This window comes from Engraulis encrasicolus, chromosome 18 (genome assembly GCF_034702125.1).
Source record: "Engraulis encrasicolus isolate BLACKSEA-1 chromosome 18, IST_EnEncr_1.0, whole genome shotgun sequence".
In the NCBI taxonomy this organism is placed as follows: Eukaryota; Metazoa; Chordata; class Actinopteri; order Clupeiformes; family Engraulidae; genus Engraulis; species Engraulis encrasicolus.
In genome coordinates, this window is record NC_085874.1 from 53,583,510 (window position 1) to 53,605,450 (window position 21,941).

Here is a 21,941-nt window from a genome sequence, read left to right on the forward strand (position 1 = left end):
GCTTATCAAGTCATTTGTTAATGCGTTGTAAAGCCTTATCAGGTTCTCACTTTAGATCAGTTCCCCAGATATACTTAAGTAATGGGTTATAAATCCTTGATAATGCATAAGCAATGCTTATCAAGTCATTTGTTAATGTGTTGTGAAGTCTTAACAGGTTTTCACTTTAGATCAGTTCCCCAGATATACTCAAGTAATGGGTATAAATCCTTGATAATGCATAAGCAATGCTTATCAAGTCATTTGTTGATGTTTTGGAAAGCATGGAAAGGTTTTCACTTTAAAAGTTTGCCAGATATGAGTTGGTATTGAGTTGAAAATTCTTGATAATGCATAAGCAATGCTTATCAAGTCATTTGTTAATTCGTTGTAAAGCCTGAACAGGTTTTCACTTTAGATCAGTTCCCCAGATATGCTTAAGTAATGGGTTATAAATCCTTGATAATGCATAAGCAATGCTTATCAAGTCATTTGTTAATGTGTTGTAAAGCCTTAACAGGTTTTCACTTTAGATCAGTTCCCCAGGTATACTTAAATAATGGGTTATAAATCCTTGATAATGCATAAGCAATGCTTATCAAGTCATTTGTTGATGTTTTGGAAAGCATGGAAAGGTTTTCACTTTAAACGTTTCCCAGATATGAGTGAGTAATGAGTTGAACATTCTTGATGATGCATAAGCAATGCTTATCAAGTCATTTGCTAATGTGTTGTAAAGCCTTAACAGGTTTTCACTTTAGATCAGTTCCCCAGATATACTTAAGTAATGGGTTATAAATCCTTGGTAATGCATAAGCAATGCTTATCAAATCATTTGTTAATGTGTTGTGAAGCCATAACAGGCTTTCACTTTAGATCAGTTCCCCAGATATACTTAAGTAATGGGTTGTAAATCCTTGATAATGCATAAGCAATGCTTAACAAGTCATTTGTTAATGTGTTGTAAAGCATGGGAAGGTTTTCACTTTAGATCAGTTCCCCAGATATACTTAAGTAATGGGTTATAAATCCTTGATAATGCATAAGCAATGCTTATCAAGTCATTTGTTAATGTCCAGAACATCCATGAGGGGCAGTCACATGAGCCTCAACTTACTGTTTGCCATGTTACCAGTCATCGCACACTAACCAGTGCTTAATTTGAGGGGGAGCTAGGGGGAGCTAGCTCCGGAACCTCAGATGAGAGCTCCGGAACCTTGGATGGAACTTCAGGGAAAGACATCACAAACCACCCCTCCTGGGGGAGCCACCCATCCTCTGGGCTCCGGGACCTCCTGCTTGACAAATTAAGCACTGACACTAACCATTACAAAAGGGTTAATTAAGATTTCACTAATGCTAAAGCAAGAGTTTAAAAACCGTTGCCATACATGCCTAATAGTACTTGGTAATGGTTAGGTGGTAGGAGGCAACAAAGAGATAATGTTTTTTTCATAAATAAAGGTGGGTTATCTGACATTTTAATGATGGTTTACTAATGCTTATCAGAAAGTTCAATCACCATAAACGAATCATTACCAAGAAATGCATAATGACTAACTCGTGATTCACTAAGGGTTGACTAATGTTAAAATAAGGCTTAACTTTGCTTAGCGAACAGTTACATCAGCACACACAAACCATTTACTAACGGTAGAAGTTAATGATTAAGAAATGAGAAATAATACTTACATAATGCCTAACTCGTGATTCAGTAAGGGTTAACTAATGTTAAAAATAAGGCTTAACTAAGGCTTAACTTTGCTTAGCGAACAGTTACATCAGTACACACAAACCATTTACTAACGGTAGTAGTTAATGATTAAGAAATAAGAAATATTACTTACATAATGACTAACTTGTGCTTCACTATGGGTTAACTAATGTTAAAATAAGGCTTAACTAAGGGTTAACTAATGCTCAAAAAGGGGTACTTATTATAAAGTGTTACCGATATTATAAAAAAGCTCTAGGTCTAAAATTAGAATTGAAATTATAGCCACAAGACAAGTTTTCATCTGTAGTCCCTGGACAGGAATCGATGAGGTTTAAAAAAAAAGATCAGTATTGATATAACACAATATCACAACTATACAGTTGACTCAAAGAGCTTTCAAATACACTTTCCCACATTCACACACCAGCTCTAGAGGCTGCCAAGAAGGCACTAATTGTCCGGGGTGCACGTGAGAAATTGTTCTCTGTCATTCTGTCTCTCTCTCTGTCTCTCTCTCTCTCCCTCTGTCACACACACACACACACACATACACACACACACACACACACAGGGACATAAACATACACACACTGACACATGCACGCCCACACACACACACACACACGTGCGCGCGCCTGCACACACACACACACACACACACACAGGCCCGGAGTGGACCCTTTTCTCAGTCCGGGAATTTAATTCAAATTCAGGCCACTCTGATATGGAGGACAAAATGCAAGCCTCCTTCTTACCATCTGACTTCCCAATCGCCTAGGCCTATTATTAAATGTAACAATTAAATTAAATGTAGGACGATGTTAATTAACTATTAAAAAGTAATGTAGGCTTCATAGACAATTATTGATTAAACAGTGGTTGCCTGTTTCATTTGGTCTTATTTTGATGCATTTTCAGCAATTAGGCCTAGTTCATCTTAAATCCTGCTACCCGTTTCCACTGTTGTCCTGGGCTCCATGCCTACTGTGAAAAAGTGAAAGTGAAAGTGAAAGCCCATTGGGAAACTCCAACTCCCATTGTCATTGTGACACAGCACACAAGTGAACACTGCACACTGCACACAACGAAATTGCATTTGTGCCTCACCCGTGCAAGGGGGCAGCCCTCAGTGGCGCCCCATGGGGAGCAGTGCGGTGGGACGGTACCATGCTCAGGGTACCTCAGTCATGGAGGAGGATGGGGGAGAACACTGGTTGATTACTCCCCCCACCAACCTGGCGGGTCGGGAGTCGAACCGGCAACCTCTGGGATGCAAGTCAGACGGCCTAACCACTCACCCATGACTGCATTCTGCATACGATACAGCCTATCCTTTCATTCACTTAGGCCTATTTGTTTACTTATTTAATTATGGCTTTGTTAAATCATCTACACGTTTTACCCTACACATATCATGGTTTTCTTCTGTAGACTATGCCATATTTTATAGGCCTATCATCATAAACATCTATTTTGACTAACTCTCTTCCTCTACCTGGCCCTACTCCTGCCCTCATCTGGATCATCTGCTGCGCTGATGCTAGAAAGCATTCCATAGGCTAAAGAAGACATTTCATATTGAGTTGATGTTTGCGCACCTGTGGAAATGCTGCACGCTATAACAGCGAGACGAAATAGGCTACAGTTGCAGAGCATGACGGCGACTTTGAAACTGTCTATCAAAAACGGCAAATGTAAGGATTCCGTTCCTTGAGGATATTCTACACACTGCAAGCACGTGATGTAGGCGAACGTGTCTGCATGTATTCGTGGCATTGCAACTTGAAAATAGAATAGATTCCCGCGGTCGTGAAGGGTCTCGGCTCACATTACAATGAATGGTCATTCGCTGAGGGATTTCACGATGCTGATTCCGCGGATAGAACGTGCAAACTCTCCAGTAATTAATTTTTAGAAAGACAACTAAACTGTCCCCGTGCGCGCGAACCAAGAGCAATATTGGTATACAGCACTTATAAATGATTTAAACAGCATGTTTGCGTTAATAACTGATAGTGCTCGCCGGTGGTAATGCAAGGCAATGCGTGATGAAGCGTTTGGCAACTCTCTTCATCAAATGGAATGTAGCCTAATGTTAAGCAACACGTTTTCTGTTCTTCTATGAAAATAGAATACACTTCAACCATAGCATAGGCCATAAAGCCTACATTGTGACATTAAAAAAGCTGACAGTAAGTTGACATTGCAAACATCGCCACGTTAGGCCTATAGCCTAGGCTAGAGTCTAATGTGTCTATTACATCAACCTGTGCGCGCTGGTGGTAGGCTACAAATAAAGCATGATGAAGCGTTTGGGAATCTGTTAATCAAAATGGTTAACTGGCATGTAAAGCAACAAGTTTTCGGTTCTTCTACGGAAATAGGAATGCACTTTAAAGCATAGATAATCCTATAGCCTACATTGTGACATTTTTAAAAGTTGACAGTTGTGACAGTTGTGACAGTTGCAAACGCCACGTTATATGATAAAATTCACAACCAGGCCAATTATCTATATCTCTTTCAGTAACCTACCAGCTTGTCTTGAGAAGATGTCAGTTAATTTGACACATTTGGCTGCCACCGCCTTTCTTTTTTTTTATTTTAGCCCTCTTTCTGCTTTAGGCTACATCACTGACGCTCTGTTTCGCGCCAGTGTAATTTAAAAAGACGAGTTTTGGGCCAAACCTTTTGAAACACGTGGGGAATTATGCTGCAGTAGAACCACAGAATTTCTAGGAAGGGGCTTTGGGCCTATTTAATCCACTATGATGCAGCTGGCGGTTGCAACTTAATTGATATTAGGCCTAGTGCAAGAATAAGACACAAGAAGTGACCCAAAAAAAAGTTAAAATTAGTTGTCGCCGTGGGCCACGTCGATGGTTTGGGCCGGGAAAACTCCCGATCACTTTAATGTGCACCCCGGCATTGCACACACACACACACAGGGACATAATCATACACACACTGACACATGCACGCCCACACACACACACACACACACACACACACACACACACACACACACACACACACACACACAGGGACACGCACACACACACACACACACACACACACACACACACACACACACACACACACACACACACAGGGACAAGCACACACACACAGGGACATCAACATACACTCACTGACACATGCACGACCACAAACACAAAGACACCAAACACACACCGACACTAAACACACTCACACACACACACACACACACACAACGTAACAGCATCGAACCCTGAGGACTTCCAGCCCGTAGGGAAATGCCCTGTAAGCCAAATGACCAGTCCAGGTCTACATATCCTGTACATGACACAGAAGCACTCACTGTTTAGTCTGTGTAGTGTACTGATGACCAGTAGCTCATTGGTAGGCTTTTTTATCTTTTGTGTGTTACACTTTAGCCAGAGCACTAACGCAGGAGACAGAGAGATCAAGTTCAATCAGAGGGTTTTATTTATTCCACAGGGTTACACAGGTGAGTAATAAGGCAAACTTAGAAATCTTCTTTTCAGGTCTTTAGAGCAAACACAGGATGAAGGTAAGTAACGTAAAGATTCTCTTTTCTTTTCTTCTTTTTCTTAGGAATCAAAACATAAAAGTCTTTCAAAGTCCAAACAAACAAAAAGGGGTAATCTTACGACCACTGTGGTTTTTTCTCAGCAAAGTTCAAGGCAGGAATTCTCAGAGGCAGAGCAGCAAGGGTTCAGAGTGTCTGCAAGGAATGTTCATGACCGAGCACCGGAGAGCAAATGACAAGGACTTAAATGGAGACTTCACAATGGACTGGAAGAGTTTGATGAGCTGCAGGTGATTCCCCTGATCACCTGCCACGGGGTCTCCCAGGGTGCTTGGCAGGGGCATGAGCCAGCATGGACGGCTGGGGTTTCCCAGGCCGATTGCCAGGGACTGATGCAGGCTGGCGACATCTCCTGGCAGGTTGGGGCATGGCAGGTCTGGGCATGACAGTACCCCCTCCTCTACGACCGTCACCCGACGGTCCAGGAACCACCGGATGGTCCCGGCGGAAGTCACGGATGAGGGACTTGTCCACAATGTGGCGGGACGGCACCCAGCAGCGCTCCTCCGGACCATAGCCAAGCCAATCGACCAGGAACTGCACCCCTCTGCCCACCCGTCGAGAGTCCAGGAGGCGCTTGACCGTGTACACAGGACCATCTGCCAGAAGACGGGGAGGCGGGGGTGGGGGAGCAGGAGGAGACATAGGAGACGTTACAACAGGTTTCAGCAGAGAGACATGGAAAACTGGACTCACCCTTAGGGACCTGGGCAAAGCAAGCTGGTAGGCCACTGGGTTTATGCGCCGGACTACTCGGAATGGGCCAATGTAGCGTGGTTTGAACTTTTTGGACTGAACACGCAGAGGAAGGTCTCGTGTGCACAGCCAGACCCTCTGGCCCGTCCTGAAGGATGGGTTTGGTCTTCTCTTGCGGTTGGCCAGACGCTGGGCGCGCATCGAGGAGCGCTTCAGGGCTGCCCGGGCCCTTTTCCAGGCTCGCTTACATCTAGCCACCGCAGCTTCAGCAGATGGGACATTGACTTTGGGCTGCTCAGAAGGAAAGAATGGGGGTAAGTAACCATATTGTGTTTCAAATGGGCACATACCGGTAGAGGTGGAAGTTAGTTGGTTATGGGCAATCTCTGCCCAGAGAAGCATCTTACTCCAGGACTTTGGGTTCTCAGAGATCACGCAGCGCAGGTATTTTTCCAGTTCCTGATTGATCCTCTCTGTCTGTCCATTAGACTGGGGGTGAAACCCTGAAGAGAGACTGACAGTTGTATTAAAGAGAGACCAGAAGGCTTTCCAATACCTGGACACAAACTGTGGGCCCCGGTCGGATACCACATCGGCTGGAACACCATGGTACCGGACCACCTCCTTCAGGACGACTTCGGCTGTCTCTTTGGCTGTGGGTAGCTTGGGGAGAGGAACAAAGTGAGATGCTTTAGAGAAACGATCAACAATTACAAGAATCACTGTGTTTCCTTCAGACTCTGGCAGCCCTGTGATGAAGTCCATCGATAGATGCGACCATGGGCGACTGGGAATTGGGAGTGGGCGGAGCAGTCCTGCTGGGGCCTGGTGTGAAGACTTTTGAGTAATGCATATAGTGCAGGCCTTAACATATTCAATAACCTGTCTAGCCATGTCAGGCCACCAAAAACGACGGCTGAGGAAGTCTAACGTTCGCTGCTCCCCTGGGTGCCCAACCCAGTGTTCGTTGTGACCCCATTTCAATACCTCAGAGCGCATTGATGAAGGTACAAACATGCATCCTGATGGCCCATCTCCTGGGTCTGGTTCCGTCCTCTGAGCCCGGAGGATGGAGTCTTCCAAAGCAAGGCGCACTTGCCCGATCACTCGGCTCTGGGGTATGATGTTCTCTGGGAGAGGGGTCTCTTCATTGCAGTCGTGTTGACGGGAGAGGGCGTCTGCTTTGGTGTTCTTTGAACCTGGTCTGTAGGTAAGTATAAAATCAAAGCGGTTAAAAAACAGTGCCCAGCGTGCCTGACGGGGGTTAAGTCTCTTAGCTTCCTTCAGATATTGTAAGTTTTTATGATCAGTTAAGACTTGGAACTGGTGAGTAGCCCCCTCTAGCCAATGCCTCCATTCTTCCAATGCGAGCTTGATGGCTAGTAACTCACGGTCCCCTGCGTCATACCTTTGCTCGGTGGGCGTCAGTTTCTTGGAGTAGAAGGCACACGGATGGACCTTGTCGTCCTGGAGAGATCTTTGAGACAGGATTGCCCCTACTCCATTACTGGAGGCATCCACTTCGACCACAAAGGGAAGAGCAGTGTTCGGGTGTCGTAGGATTGGTGCAGTGGTGAAGTGCCTTTTCAGGGTGTCAAAGGCTGTCTGTGCTTCAGTTGTCCATTTGATTTTGGAGGATCGGCCCCGGGTGAGAGCTGTGATGGGTGCTGCGATGCTGCTGAAATTTCGGATGAAACGTCTATAGAAGTTAGAGAAGCCAAGGAAACGCTGTACCTGTTTCAGTGATGTAGGCTCAGGCCAGTCAAGTACAGCTTGCACCTTTACAGGATCCATGGAGACTCCCACCGGAGAGATTTTGAAACCCAGGAAGGATGTGTCAGTGACATGAAACTGGCTTTTTTCCAACTTGACATAGAGATGGTTCTCCAGCAGAAGTTTGAGCACTTGGCGGACCTGCAGAACATGGGATTCAAAGTCTTCAGAGAATATGAGTATATCATCCAAAAACACAAAGACGCATCTGTTAATCAATTCTCTCAGCACATCGTTCACTAGGGCCTGAAAAACAGAAGGGCAGTTAGACATACCGAAAGGCATGACCTTGTATTCATAGTGGCCGCTGGGAGTACTAAAGCCCGTCTTCCACTCATCTCCTCTTCTGATGCGGACCAGATGGTACGCATTTCGCAGGTCCAGCTTGGAGAAGATCTTCGCTCCCTTGAGTAGGTCAAAAGCAGTGGACATTAGGGGTAGAGGGTACTTATTTTTGACTGTGATTTGATTCAGGCCTCTGTAATCAATACAAGGACGTAGGCCACCGTCTTTCTTGGACACAAAGAAAAATCCTGCTGATGCAGGGGATGTGGACGGGCGTATCAAACCATTACTGAGACATTCCTGGATGTAGTCCTCCATCGCTTTGGTCTCAGGCACGGACAGTGGGTAGAGTCTGCCTCTAGGAGGCATGGTTCCTGGAAGGAGGTCAATAGCCATATCATAAGGCCTATGTGGGGGGAGAGTACAAGCTTTAGTCTTAGAGAAAACATTGGCGAGATCATGGTATTGTTGGGGAACAAGTGTGAGGTCTACCTCTGGCAATTCTGAAGTTGTTCTTGAGATACATTCAACAGTAGCTCCATATGCACCATGGGGTTCAAGGCCTTTACTTTTGCATTCCTTAGAACATGCAGGACTCCAAGATAACAATGTTCCTTTTCTCCAGTCAAACTGTGGGTTGTGGGCTCTAAGCCAGGGGTAACCCAACACTACAGTTTCCTTAGGTGATGATATCAGAAAAAACCTACAGGACTCTACATGATCATCCACTCTCATTGTTATCGGCTTGGTAACATATTCAATTTTTCCTGACCCTAAGGGTCGGCCATCTAGAGCCTGAATGGAGTATGAAGAGGGACTCACCTCAATGGGCACTTTGAGTTGTTTGGCCAGGGTAATATCCATTAGGTTTTCTTCAGCCCCCGAATCTACCAGTGCTTGGACCGATGTGTTGCCATTGGGTTGGTTCTCCCACTCAAGCGTTATTGGGAGCTGCAACCTTGAGGTGGGGTGAGAGGACCTTGCTGCTCTGCTCACTAGACGTCCTCTCTGTCCTAGTGAGCTTTGCCTTTTCCCGAAAGCTCGGGGCATTTGTCACGGAAGTGACCGGCCTCTCCACAGTACAAGCATAGGTTCTCTCGTCGTCTTCTGTCCTTTTCTTCTTGGGAGATCCGAGACCGTCCCAGCTGCATGGGCTCCTCTGCATCTCTGCATGGGGGCTGGTTTGTCGGTGGATTTTTTTGGGGGGAAACAGAAAACTGGAAACCGGAGGTGCGTTCTCGTCTGCGCTCCCGAGCTCGCAGGTCTAACTCAGAGGTGAGAGCAATTAACTCTTCCACGTTACGACCCCACTCTCGGTTGACAAGAGCGTCTTTCAGGTTGTCTTGAAGCCCATGATAAAAGGTGGCCATCAGGCAATCTCCCTCCCAGCCAGCTTCTGTAGCCAAGGTGCGAAACTCGATGGCATACTCTGCAGCAGACCGCTTGCCTTGCTTCAGCTGAAGGAGACGCTTGGCTGATTCTCTTTGGTTGGTGGGGTGCCCAAAGACTGCTTGGACTTGGTCCATGAATTCAGATGCATTGTGGCAGATGGCCAAGTCTTTCTCCCAGAGCGCTGTTGCCCACACCAACGCCTTGCTTGACATCAGTGTGGTAATGTATGCCACCTTCGACTCTTCGCTGGGGAAACTGCTGGGGTGTAGTTGGAAGGCCAAGGCGCATTGAGTTAGGAATCCACGGCAGGCATCTGGGTCTCCATCAAACCTCTGAGGTGAGGGGAGGCGTACATCTGGGCGCGGGCCTGTGGCTGCAGGGGCTGGTGAAGGTGAGGTTACTGTGGCTGGAGCTGGGGTTGGCGGTGTGATGTTGATCCTGGCCACCGCTTGAGTGAGGGATTGGAGAGCGGTGTTCATTCGGTCCATGGTTTGTGCCATCTTTTGGACGCGTCTCTCTTGTTCACCGTAGGCATCTCCCATTCTGCTCACTACTGATCGAAGATCTTCAGTCTCCGCAGTGCTCATTCTTGGCTCGGTCATGCTGTTACACTTTAGCCAGAGCACTAACGCAGGAGACAGAGAGATCAAGTTCAATCAGAGGGTTTTATTTATTCCACAGGGTTACACAGGTGAGTAATAAGGCAAACTTAGAAATCTTCTTTTCAGGTCTTTAGAGCAAACACAGGATGAAGGTAAGTAACGTAAAGATTCTCTTTTCTTTTCTTCTTTTTCTTAGGAATCAAAACACAAAAGTCTTTCAAAGTCCAAACAAACAAAAAGGGGTAATCTTACGACCACTGTGGTTTTTTCTCAGCAAAGTTCAAGGCAGGAATTCTCAGAGGCAGAGCAGCAAGGGTTCAGAGTGTCTGCAAGGAATGTTCATGACCGAGCACCGGAGAGCAAATGACAAGGACTTAAATGGAGACTTCACAATGGACTGGAAGAGTTTGATGAGCTGCAGGTGATTCCCCTGATCACCTGCCACGGGGTCTCCCAGGGTGCTTGGCAGGGGCATGAGCCAGCATGGACGGCTGGGGTTTCCCAGGCCGATTGCCAGGGACTGATGCAGGCTGGCGACATCTCCTGGCAGGTTGGGGCATGGCAGGTCGGGGCATGACATTGTGTTTTTAATATTTTAGTATTGAGAGATGTGAACACATCTAAATATTATGTGAATATTCACACACAGTAGGCCACAGGATCTGTAAATATCAGCCCATGTGTTTGAACTGCCGTATAATAAAGACTCTGCAATAAAAAGGGTTAAAGTCTCACCGTGTAGTGGAGCCAGCAGCAGTAGAGTCATCAGCAGCAGCAACATCTCCAGTGTTGACCAGAGCAGCTTCACCATCAGCAGACACTATCAGATGGACGAGACAGATGATATGAACCTCCTCTATCAGATGGACGAGACAGATGATATGAACCTCCTCTATCAGATGGACAAGACAGATGATATGAACCTCTAAATGGACACGACACAGGCTACACTATTAGCTTCATCCGCACATTCGAGCCTTGTCCATACAGTAGACTAGCGCAGCTGAGATCAGAGAGGGCCGTTATGCTGCTTTGTTCCAGACCAGTTCAATAAGAAGCTCAGAAAGAGGAAGAATAAAAATGATGAGCGTGCCACATATTTAGGCCATGTTCAGAATACGCTAGAAACGATGACCATACCACGTATATAGGCCACGTTCTATTTGACTCCTGTGTGTGTGTGTGTGTGAGTGTGTGTGTGTGTGTGTGTGTGTGTGTGTGTGTGTGTGTGTGTGTGTGTGTGTGTGTGTGTGTGTGTGTGTGTAAGAGAGAGAGAGAGAGAGAGAGAGAGAGAGAGAGAGAGAGAGAGAGAGAGAGAGAGAGAGATCTGTTATCTGTTTACAATGATATAATGTGTAGTGCGTAATGGGTAGTTTCAGTAGCCTGATAAACCAGACTAAATGTGGATGTCTAATTTAGTCTGGCCTCGATGCATAATACATCCGAAGATTGTTGATGAGAACAACCTTCCCTCAAAACCCTGCCCGCTTTGATTCAATACACATATTTGCGTTGTAATTGGTTTGCCAGATTCATGGCATTCTGGCTTCATTGAATCATTATGCGAGGCCAGACCCACCCGTAGACAAAACATTTTGCCGTCCAGCGGGTGGCGCTGGTTCACCAGGCTATAGTTTCAGTATAGTTTTTTGTGGTAATTTAAATGTTTATTAGGAAAAACAGCTATCATTTCATTCTAATCTGGACCATATAAGGACAGGCAGGAGCCGGAAGGCGACTTTCAAAAAAGATATCAAACTCATTGGAATTAGTATGCCGATGCCATACTGTGCATCAATTAGCACTCCCCCCCCCCACACACACACACACACACACACACACACACACACACCTCCCCACCACCACCACCCCAAACGGCCTTCTGCAAAACACACACGTGTGCAAAACATGTTTCACCACAAACGCAGAGAAAGCAGAAGAGCTGTAGCAGAGGGCCTGGTGGTGGTTTGAAATGAGTGTCAGTGTGTCCACTAATAGGCGTGTGTTCATGGCTGCTGGTTTGAAATGAGTGTCAGTGTGTCCACTAATAGGCGTGTGTTCATGGCTGCTGGTTTGAAATGAGTGTCAGTGTGTCCACTAATAGGCGTTTGTTCAGGGCCTGGTGGTTTGAAATGTGTGTCAGTGTGTCCACTCATGGGCGTGCGTGTTATTGTGGCCACTCAGTTTACTTGACGTAGTCCAGCAGCCAGTTCACTAGTTTGTCTTGAGGTTTTCTCAACTTTTACTGTAGACAAATGAGTGGATTGCAGCAGCAGTAATATTCATCAGAGAATCAGAGAGAATCAGAGAATGTGATGTGTTACTTTTTCATTATCTGGTTGATCAATATACAGTAGCCTAAGTATAAAAATATGGAGCGGAATAAATAAATAAATATAATTTTTCCAGTTTGAAGTGGCTATATGGTGTGTATTCAGTACACTTCTGCTCGACTCCAGATGCTGCTGGTGTGTATTCAGTACACTTCTGCTCGACTCCAGATGCTGCTGGTGTGTATTCAGTACACTTCTGCTCGACTCCAGATGCTGATGGTGTGTATGCAGTACACTTCTGCTCTACTCATGTGGCGTTCACCATTAGAGATGAGACACACCCCCAGTTGTCCTGGTAGCACTTTTGTTTAGGAAAACCTGTGCAATATAAATGTATATCAATGGAGAGAGGGCTCAAAAGTCACTCAAAAGACCCCGGGGGTGAAGTGGCTCATATTAACACGGTTAACACAAGGTAGGTCTGCACACTGCCAATAAGCTCCAAAAAATAAACTTTATTATTTAAAAAGCAACATTTCAATCACCCTGGAATCAGGCATATGGGCAACAGGAAGAAACTGTGACCTATATCACATGGCCATTCATTCACCTGCCCAGGAGCCCTATCTCACGCCTTTCGTAAAGTCTTCACGAAAAAAATAGATTAATTTTCGTGGTGCATTCACGTTATTGCCCGTTTTTCATGGTAGGGCAACGAAACGCTGCCTATTCACTTGAATTGCCCCACTGCTGCTATGGTTATCCAAGCGTCTGCAGGGGCGGGGGGGGGGTGCTGACAGAACACTGCTGATACACTCGGGACTCACTAATTCGACGCCCTTTCGGTACTTACGCCTTATGTCCCCTAAACCTAAACCTAAACCTAACCCTAACCTTAACCCTACTTAACCCTAAACCTAACCCTAACCCTAACCTTAACCCTAACCTTGACCCTAAACCTAACCCTAAATTGCTTGTTTGAAATGTTTGATTACCATGTGACGGTAGGCTACCGAAAGGGCATCAAACTAGTGGGTCGCTAGGCAACAGTCGGGCAATTCAAGTGAATAGGCAGCGTTTCGTTGCCCTACCACGAAAAACGGGCAATAACGTGAATGCACCACGAAAATTAATCTATTTTTTTCGTGAATACTTCACGAAATGAGTGAGATACGGTTGTGTCGAGACAGGGCACCCAAGGGTGTCAAGCAAATAGACAGACAGGCGTCTTGGCCTGTCTCCATCATACATCAGGCAAAACCAAAAACATTTGTAATTTTTAAGAATAAACAAGATTAAAAATGTGAATATAGCACATGCACATATAAAGTACATTCCACATGTTTTTTTTTTGTTTTTTTTTTAAGAAATGGGAGACAATTAATGAAAAGGTTTTAAATCAAAATGAATATTCATCCCTTCAGGTGAGATAGTATTTAAGGTGTATATATATAAAAGTCTTCACCATCATACCATGAATTAAAACATCATACCATGAATTAACACTCAATAATATGAATTAACACTGACAACCATGGATTAACACTCAATACCATGGATTAACACTCAATACCATGAGCTAACTGCCTGCCTATGGGGACCCGGGTTCGAATCTGGCCTGGGTCATGTCCCAATCCTGCCCCATCTCTCACTCCCACTCTCTTCCTGTCATGATCTGTACTGTCCTAGCCACAATAAAGGCAAAATACCCATTAAAAATATATAAAAAACATGACACATTTAGCACTGTAGGCCTACATTTAGCTATATTTGAATACTTGAATACTATGCATACAGTACACATATTTCTATCTGATACAATGGCTGTGTCTCAAATCACACACTTGTGTCAAGTGCACTGACAGTCAGTGCACAGTGCACACAGTACACTGGGGTCTTTAGTGCATAGTGTTGTGGAAAATGTTGAGCACTACAAAACACGGAAATTGCGGAGGTAACTCTAATTTCAAATATTTTTTCTAAAAAAAAATCATTCATTATATGAATTTGATAGCCTAGCAACCAACTGGAAAAGATATTTCTCAAAAATATGTCTTTAATGACAGGTTAATGTTAGGGAATGTTTAGGCCAGGGCACAACTTAAATTGCTATAGCATTATATTGTTTAGGATTAGCATTTGGTATGTATTTTCTAATGATAGAGTTACACAGTGCTGTGGTAATAGCCTATAGAAAGCACTTCCGTGTGCTTATCACGGAAAACAATTCTGTGTCCAGGAGCACGGAAAACAATTCCGTGTCCAGGAGCACGGAAAACAATTCTGTGTCCAGGAGCACGGAATTTTGGCAAAATCCGTGCTCCTGGACACAGATTTTGTGTCCTTAACATCCGTGTCCAGGAGCACAGAATTTTTGGAGATCAGGCAGTTCTTTCCCACTTGGATATGATGCTAAAATGGCATGATAGGCCTACTAAAGGTGACGAGAGCCCCCAAATCTTTCGGCATAGTTCGAACACAGGTAGACTATTTTACTGCCTCACGGTCATATGGCTCCCTGTAGCGGTCATGATATAATATTGCCAATGATATTTATTTCATACCCGTACGGCATAATATCAATCACACACTGTACAGAATGCAGGGCTACAGCGACTGCGGGCTACTGAATGGACTCGCCTGACAAAATAGATTAGAATTCTTTTGAACATGTTACTGAAAATACACACTTTCCCCCATTATATTTCATTTTCTGATGCCCTGTTGCGTGAAAAAAACGATGGATAATTGTTGAAGTGGTAGAACTATCGCAGGAATTCCATTATTTAGAATAAAAATTAACCTGAAATATACACTTTAATGTTTGCAATGTTAATCTCCCATTGGTGTATTAAACTTGTGCAACTCTCCCTCTGTGTCCCTACATATGTCGATGTCAAGCACAAGCACATTAAGGTCATGAAGTGGCCTAGACAGTTTCCAAACATTAAAGTGTACCTCCGGGATTTTGGACACCAGGCCTCATTTCCGAGTCAGCCAGACTATTTTTGGGGGCAGGCTACTACCATTCCCGTCCACTTGCGCTAGCTTAGCAACATGGATATGAGAATTCACAAGGACTGCATGGAATGTGAAAAAAACGTTCTGGACACATTGTTTACACCCTGGCTGACTCGGAAATGAGGCCTGGTGTCCAAAATCCCGGAGGTACACTTTAACCCTATAATAATCCTGTGAAGGGAACAGAAAGCTCCCATTTGGCAAGCTACAGTCATACAACTTAAGTGATTTAGAGATGATCTGCAAAGAAAAGTGGACAAAAATCCTTTCTAATATATCCACAAACATTGTCATTAACTGAAAGAAACATCTGACCTCTGTATGAGAAAACAAGGGCTTTGCCACCAAGTATTTTGTCTTCTTTGACTAGAGGGGTCAAATACTTATTTTCCTCAATGGAATACAAATCAATTAAAATATATTCTTCAAAGTTATCTTCTGGATTTTCTTTTTGATATTTTGTCTCTCTATATTAGAATACATTTTATAATTAATATTATAGAATGATCATGTCTTTATTAGTGGGCAAACCAACAAAATCAGCAAGGGATCAAATACTTATTCTCCTCACTGTATGTCTGAATTCCGTAGCTAGTACCAGTAAGGCGGTTAGTGTTCCTCTCTACGAGAGCTTGGTTAATCCTATCTCTTGGTTTGCCCCCTGTATCACTGGGTTGAGCCAGACTGGTCTCCCCGCTACACAGTGATCTCATCTCATACCCGACACCACTGGTGATTAAAGTGTGTCTTCCCCAGCACACAGGGCTAAGCCCAATGCCTCAAGCCTTTTTCTTTTCAGTCTGGAGAGCAGACTATCTAGAAATTTTGGATTCTGGATTTTAGGCATGAACGCAGGGTTCATTTTCAGCATTATGCATGTACATGGACTGGACTCACACTTTCAAAAAGACTGAGCAGCTGTTCGTGTGCTTTGCTAACCCCTCTAAGGGGCTTGCTCTGTCCAAGCAGAGGTCTTCAAAATGGCTGATTCAGGCCATCATGCTTGCCTATGAGTCCAAGGGTGCATTTTTGGAAGTGTGTAGAGCGGCTGGCTGGGTCAACTCCTGCACTTTCGTCCGGTTCTACCGGCTTGATATGACCGCTATGCCTCTGGGACAAAGGGTTCCGGGATTAGTGTTGGGATTTTCGGCTCTTCTTTGAGATGCGGCTCTATTGGCTCTTCTTACTATGGAGAGCCGGCTCTTTCGGCTCCCAAACGGCTCCCTATATATATGTTTACATAATTAATAAATTAAAAGTTTCAATTTAATTTTTTTGTTTCATTGTTTCATTATTGACATTGTGAAGCACTTTGGGCAGTGTATACTGTGTAAAATCCTTTATGAACAACACTTTTATCATAATTGGTCGCTAATAATGACCCAACATACCCAAATACAAAGTAAATTAAAAAGGTTTTAATACATACTATGTATTTCTGATCACTGTGAGTGTGTCTGTAACACCTGCTCTATATCCACTGGCACTTTTAGAGGATACACACAATGAGAGGGAGGGGGGGAGAAGGACAAAACAAACAAAAAAATAAAAAACGGCTCCAAAAAAAATCCCAAAACGGCTCGCATTGCAGAGCCGGTTCCTGTCGTTCACTTTAAAGAGCCAGCTCTTAGAGCCGAACGGTTCGCGACCGACACATCACTATCCGGGATCACTCGCCACCGGCTTGGGTAATGGGAGCACCAACCATACAGGGAACCTTCTGTGAACGTCCGGCTCAGCTGGTTGGTCAGCATGCGATCTGAGAGTGATTGCATCCTCCCATAGAGATGACAAAATAAGTCTTACTAATAAGACCATAAGGACATACACGAGGGTCTGGCTAGAGTCCGTCTACACTCGCCTCCAAAAGAGTTGTCGCCTATCCATCTGTTTGGAATAACAGCTAATAACCTGACTTTCAATTAATCACTTGGCTTCAGAAGTCACTCATATGAAAGCTACAACCCTCCCGAATGAAAATGTATGTACAAAAATAAATTTCATGCACCAAAGAAAGATTGACCCTTTATTGAACACAGACAGGGCAGATTTTCACAAGACAAAAGTTTTGTCGCCTATCGAACATAATGTGAAAATGAGCAGATAAGTCACTTCAAAACACTTCAAATACGCAGATTGGGTGTCATACTTAATCACTGAATCACTCTCACCTCTCCAGAAAATCAACTTTGGCCTTAGGTGTATGTTTAGGGTCATTGTAATCATGGAAAGCAACACAATGAAAATCAATGGAGTTCAATGAGAGATGGTGACATATTCGCTATTCGTAGAGCAATACATGTTTAACTTCATGATTTAATCAATGATAAAAGCCCTCAAACACCTGCAGCATGCATGCAGCTCCTCATAAGAGCTGTATCTGTACCATGTTTCACTTTAATCACCATTTATCTTTTTTCATATTCTTCATCTTCAACACCATATAGTTTTCATGCTATCAGTTCTAAAATGGTTAATCTTGGGATCTTGACTTCAGAGTATGAGTCCCATTAGCCTTCATTTTTGTCAGAATTAGGCCTGACATACTCTTGGTTGGCTTTTTTGAGACAGGACAGTGGGAGAGACTTCTTTGGTGTTAAAGGTGAAGAATTTGGAAACAATAAATGTTGCCTAAAGTCAAACATGGGAGGGATACAGCTCTTATGTGGAGCTGCATGCATGCTGCTGGTGTGTGAGGGCTTTTATCATTGATTACATCATGAAGTTAAAAATGTATTGCTCTACGAATAGCAAATATGTCACCATCTCTCATTGAACTCCATTGATTTTCATTGTGTTGCTTTCCATGATTACAATGACCCTAAACATACACCTAAGGCCAAAGTTGATTTTCTGGAGAGGTGTGAGTGAATCAGTGATTAAGTATGACACCCGATCTGTGTATTTGAAGTGTTTTGAAGTGACTTATCTGCTCATTTTCACATTATGTTCGATAGGCGACAAAACTTTTGTCTTGTGAAAATCTGCCCTGTCTGTGTTCATTAAAGGGTCAATCTTTCTTTGGTGCATGAAATTTATTTTTGTACATTCATTTTCATTCCAGAGCGTTGTAGCTTTCATATGAGTGACTTCTGAAGCCAAGTGATTAATTGAAAGTCAGGTTATTAGCTGTTATTCCAAACAGATGGATAGGCGACAACTCTTTTGGAGGCGAGTGTACAGGACTGCAAAGGTCTTCTTTCTTTCAGCTCACAGTAGGCTCTTCGTTATCAGGGCTGATTGTTTACTTTCATCATGTGCACAATCCATTATCATGTCACATTTAACTTCTTTACTCACCAAGAGTTTGTATCTGAAATAATGTGAGGTAGTCTGTCACACAGTTGAAGCACACAAGAGGATGAGCGCTGAAATGGGACAACAGCCCATATTTTAGAAGCAAACCGGCTTTTGAGTGACTTCATAACAATAAAACACACATTATGGAATAGCCCAGTCAACGCCCTGACAAATAATAATCAATATGATATGACATGAAGTCAAGGAAGCTATTCACTCCAGACATCCCAGAAACCTTGCTGAAGAGGGACAGTTTTGTAAAGAAAAGGGAGACAATATATATCCAGATTGCATCAACATCTGTAACCTGATTAAAATTAATCTGAGTGTTATTATGACCTTTGCAGTCCTGTAGACGGACTCTAGCCAGACCCTCGTGTATTTCCACTCAGTTTTGTAGGATTTGTAGGAAAAGTGTTAGCCTCGCGACGCCATCCTCTGTACTCCACCCAAAGGTTTTGGCTCCGCACATCGTCTGGCAAAAGCCTCAAGCTCGGTTCTCTCAGTGTTTTGCCAATCAGCAAACAGTTGAGAGTGGTGACGTAGAACTCACCCGCAAGCTCCGTTACTGATTGGTTAAGGTAACTATATTCACACTTTCGTTTTGTTATTTGTATGCTTTTGCGACGCTATAACGTAACAGGCATGCTAATAAAGCACAATATGGGTTTTAATTTGAGTTTGGAACTTCAATTAATTTAAATGATAGAGTAAGATCAGACCATCTCCCATCGTCCACGGAGACGGATTCCTCATTGCTTTTGCCAGACTGATTGACAGAGTCAACAGTCGGCTATTCGCCCAGGCTAGAAAAGTGTGCAGCTCCCTGTCTGACACTAACAAAACTGCATAACAAAACCAACTCTGTGCATATTAAAACTTACTCTTCTCATTCCTAATGCTGGGCACTTACTTGCACACTCAATAGGTTCTGCACAATTCATATACTACTGCTGTCTGTCTGTTCTACATTACTTGTATACTCTGTATTGACCCCACACTGTAGGTCTACTTGCTCGTATGTCATCTTTGTAAGTTGCAACTGAACCCTCACCTTCACAGACCTAAGCATATGACATAGTTCCAGAGGAACCTGTTCTGGAACCCATTCATCTGGAGACAGTCAAGTAAGGTTGAGTGGGGAACAGTTGGAAAGGCCCATTACTCACCATTCTATCATAAGGGGGTCAGAAACCTACCACAGTAAGATTAACTTGTAACGTTTTACAAAATACCGTAACAACCCAATCAGCTGACTAAGCACTACAAGAGGCAGCACATTACTGATCTGTATGTGATAAACCACTTCCTGTCTCAGCCACTTCCTGTTTAAAAAACACATTTTGTCTTTCAGCTTGAGCTGATATTGCATTAGATTTCAACACCAAAAGGCAGCAATATGACATGTAGGCCATCTGGGTAACCAGCGGTTGGGGTTTACCACAAAATGTGTATTTTTCCTCTTGAAAACAAATGTAAATGAAAGAAGATGTGGTACATCATGTTTCATATTAGCCTTAGATGAGAAGAAACATTTTTGTTGGAATTGGAATATTTTTCCTCCTTTAACTGTGTTACGCACATAAACGTCAACCACCCTTTTACACAACCCTAAATGCTGTAGATGTACATCCTCCAACAGCCAGCTTCAAAATAATAAGTAAAAATAGGAAAGTAAGGGAGTCAGTAACCTACCACAGTAAGATTAACTTATAACGTTTTACTTTGTCAGCAAAAGGCTGTTACAACCCAATCAGCTGACTATGCTCTACAAGAGGCAGCACATTACTGCTCTGTGTGTGAGAAACCACTTCCTGTTTTAAAAAGAAAAACATTTTGTCTTTCAGCTTGAGCTATACTGCATTCGTTTTCAACACCAAGTGGCAGCAATATGACATGTAGGCCATCTGGGTAACCAGCTGTTGGGACATCTTTGCACACCCCTAAATGTTGTGCTGTAGGCTGAAGTCCCCCAACAGCCAGCTTTAGAATAATAAGTAAAAATAGGAAAGTGAGCTTTTGACAATTTCAAGTGAAGACTAAACTGGCGCGATCTGGAAGCACATCCATACTGTACATCTCCTCTAGGGTTTCAAAGACTTTTTCAGCAAAGGTTAAATAAATGTATAAATATTGTTTTGTCAACTTGATCTTCAAAAATAATTGTATACAGTTACATTTCCTCCATTTTATGTTTTGTGCATTTAATTAGTATTTACTTGTATCTTGTTCACACATACACATAGTTTTTCATTGAGCTACTTTTTATGGAGGCTATAATAAGTAAATGAATAGTCATGTGAGCTCACCTCTCCTCAGGAGGAGGATCCGTCTCTCTGATATCTGGTTCATCCATGGACTCTTCATGCACACACAGCTGGACACTGAGGGAGGAAGAAATCACACAAAGTCCCAAATGTCACACTGTTGATAAAAACAGAAAGCTCTTGATAAATCACAGAGGCCAAAGATGCCCCATGCACCCACCCAAGAGTGCCATTTTTTCAGCAAAGAACCAACCCGACCAAACCTTTTCAGCTTCACTGTTCACCAACGCTGCAATGTGCCACATTTCCACTGCGTGTGTGGCAAACTATACTTCCTCTTTCAGCTCACTGTAGTCTATTCGCTTTCAGAACCGTTTGTTTACTTAAATTGTGTGCGCAGCCAGTTATCATGTCACATTTAACTTCTTTACTCACCAAGAGTTTGTATCTCTTCAGACCTCAGATACCGACAGGTGTCAGATACACTTCAGAGATGCGTCATTGACTTGAATGCCCAGGTCTACAACAATCCCTTTTCTGCTGGAAAAAGCTGCTGTAGCAAGGCAACGTTGGCTGTGCGAAGTGAAAGTGTGCCTCGTGGTTTTCTATAAATTATAACGAGCTTAATGACCTCAACTGAAACCTCAACTGTCTGCGCAGACCTCTAGTTGGTAGTTCCGCGTTCCGCGTTTCACTCTCCAGAAGTGTTTCACTTCCATCCAGCTAGATGTGTTTATGTGTGGCATCATGGGTAATGTAGTACTTGAAATTAGAAAAGTTGTCAACCTGTCTTGCCTCACATATGAATTTAACTGCCATTCCTGTCCTAATCCTACCATTCCTAACCCAGAGGGTTCAATATGACAACAGTCAGTCCACCTTTTGCAGCTGTTACAGCTTCATCTCATCTGGGAAGGTTGTCCACAAGGTTGAGGAGTGTGTTCATCTGGGAAGGTTGTCCACATGGTTGAGGAGTGTGTTCATCTGGGAAGGTTGTCCACAAGGTTGAGGAGTGTGTTCATCTGGGAAGGTTGTCCACAT

General features: G+C 43.7%; 1 protein-coding gene across 1 annotated transcript in view; it reads right to left on the reverse strand.

Annotated features, from left to right (window-relative positions):
* LOC134468311 (protein NLRC3-like) overlaps positions 1–21,552 on the reverse strand; it is a 130,493-nt gene extending 108,941 nt beyond the window's left edge. The window contains exons 1-2 of the mRNA XM_063222252.1: positions 21,336–21,552; positions 20,943–21,017 (exon numbers count right to left, since the gene is read on the reverse strand). Coding sequence (XP_063078322.1) covers positions 20,943–20,989 — 47 coding nt within the window. The 5' untranslated portion in view covers positions 20,990–21,017; positions 21,336–21,552. The remainder of the gene's footprint in view (positions 1–20,942; positions 21,018–21,335) is intronic.
* Positions 21,553–21,941: the final 389 nt, after the last annotated feature.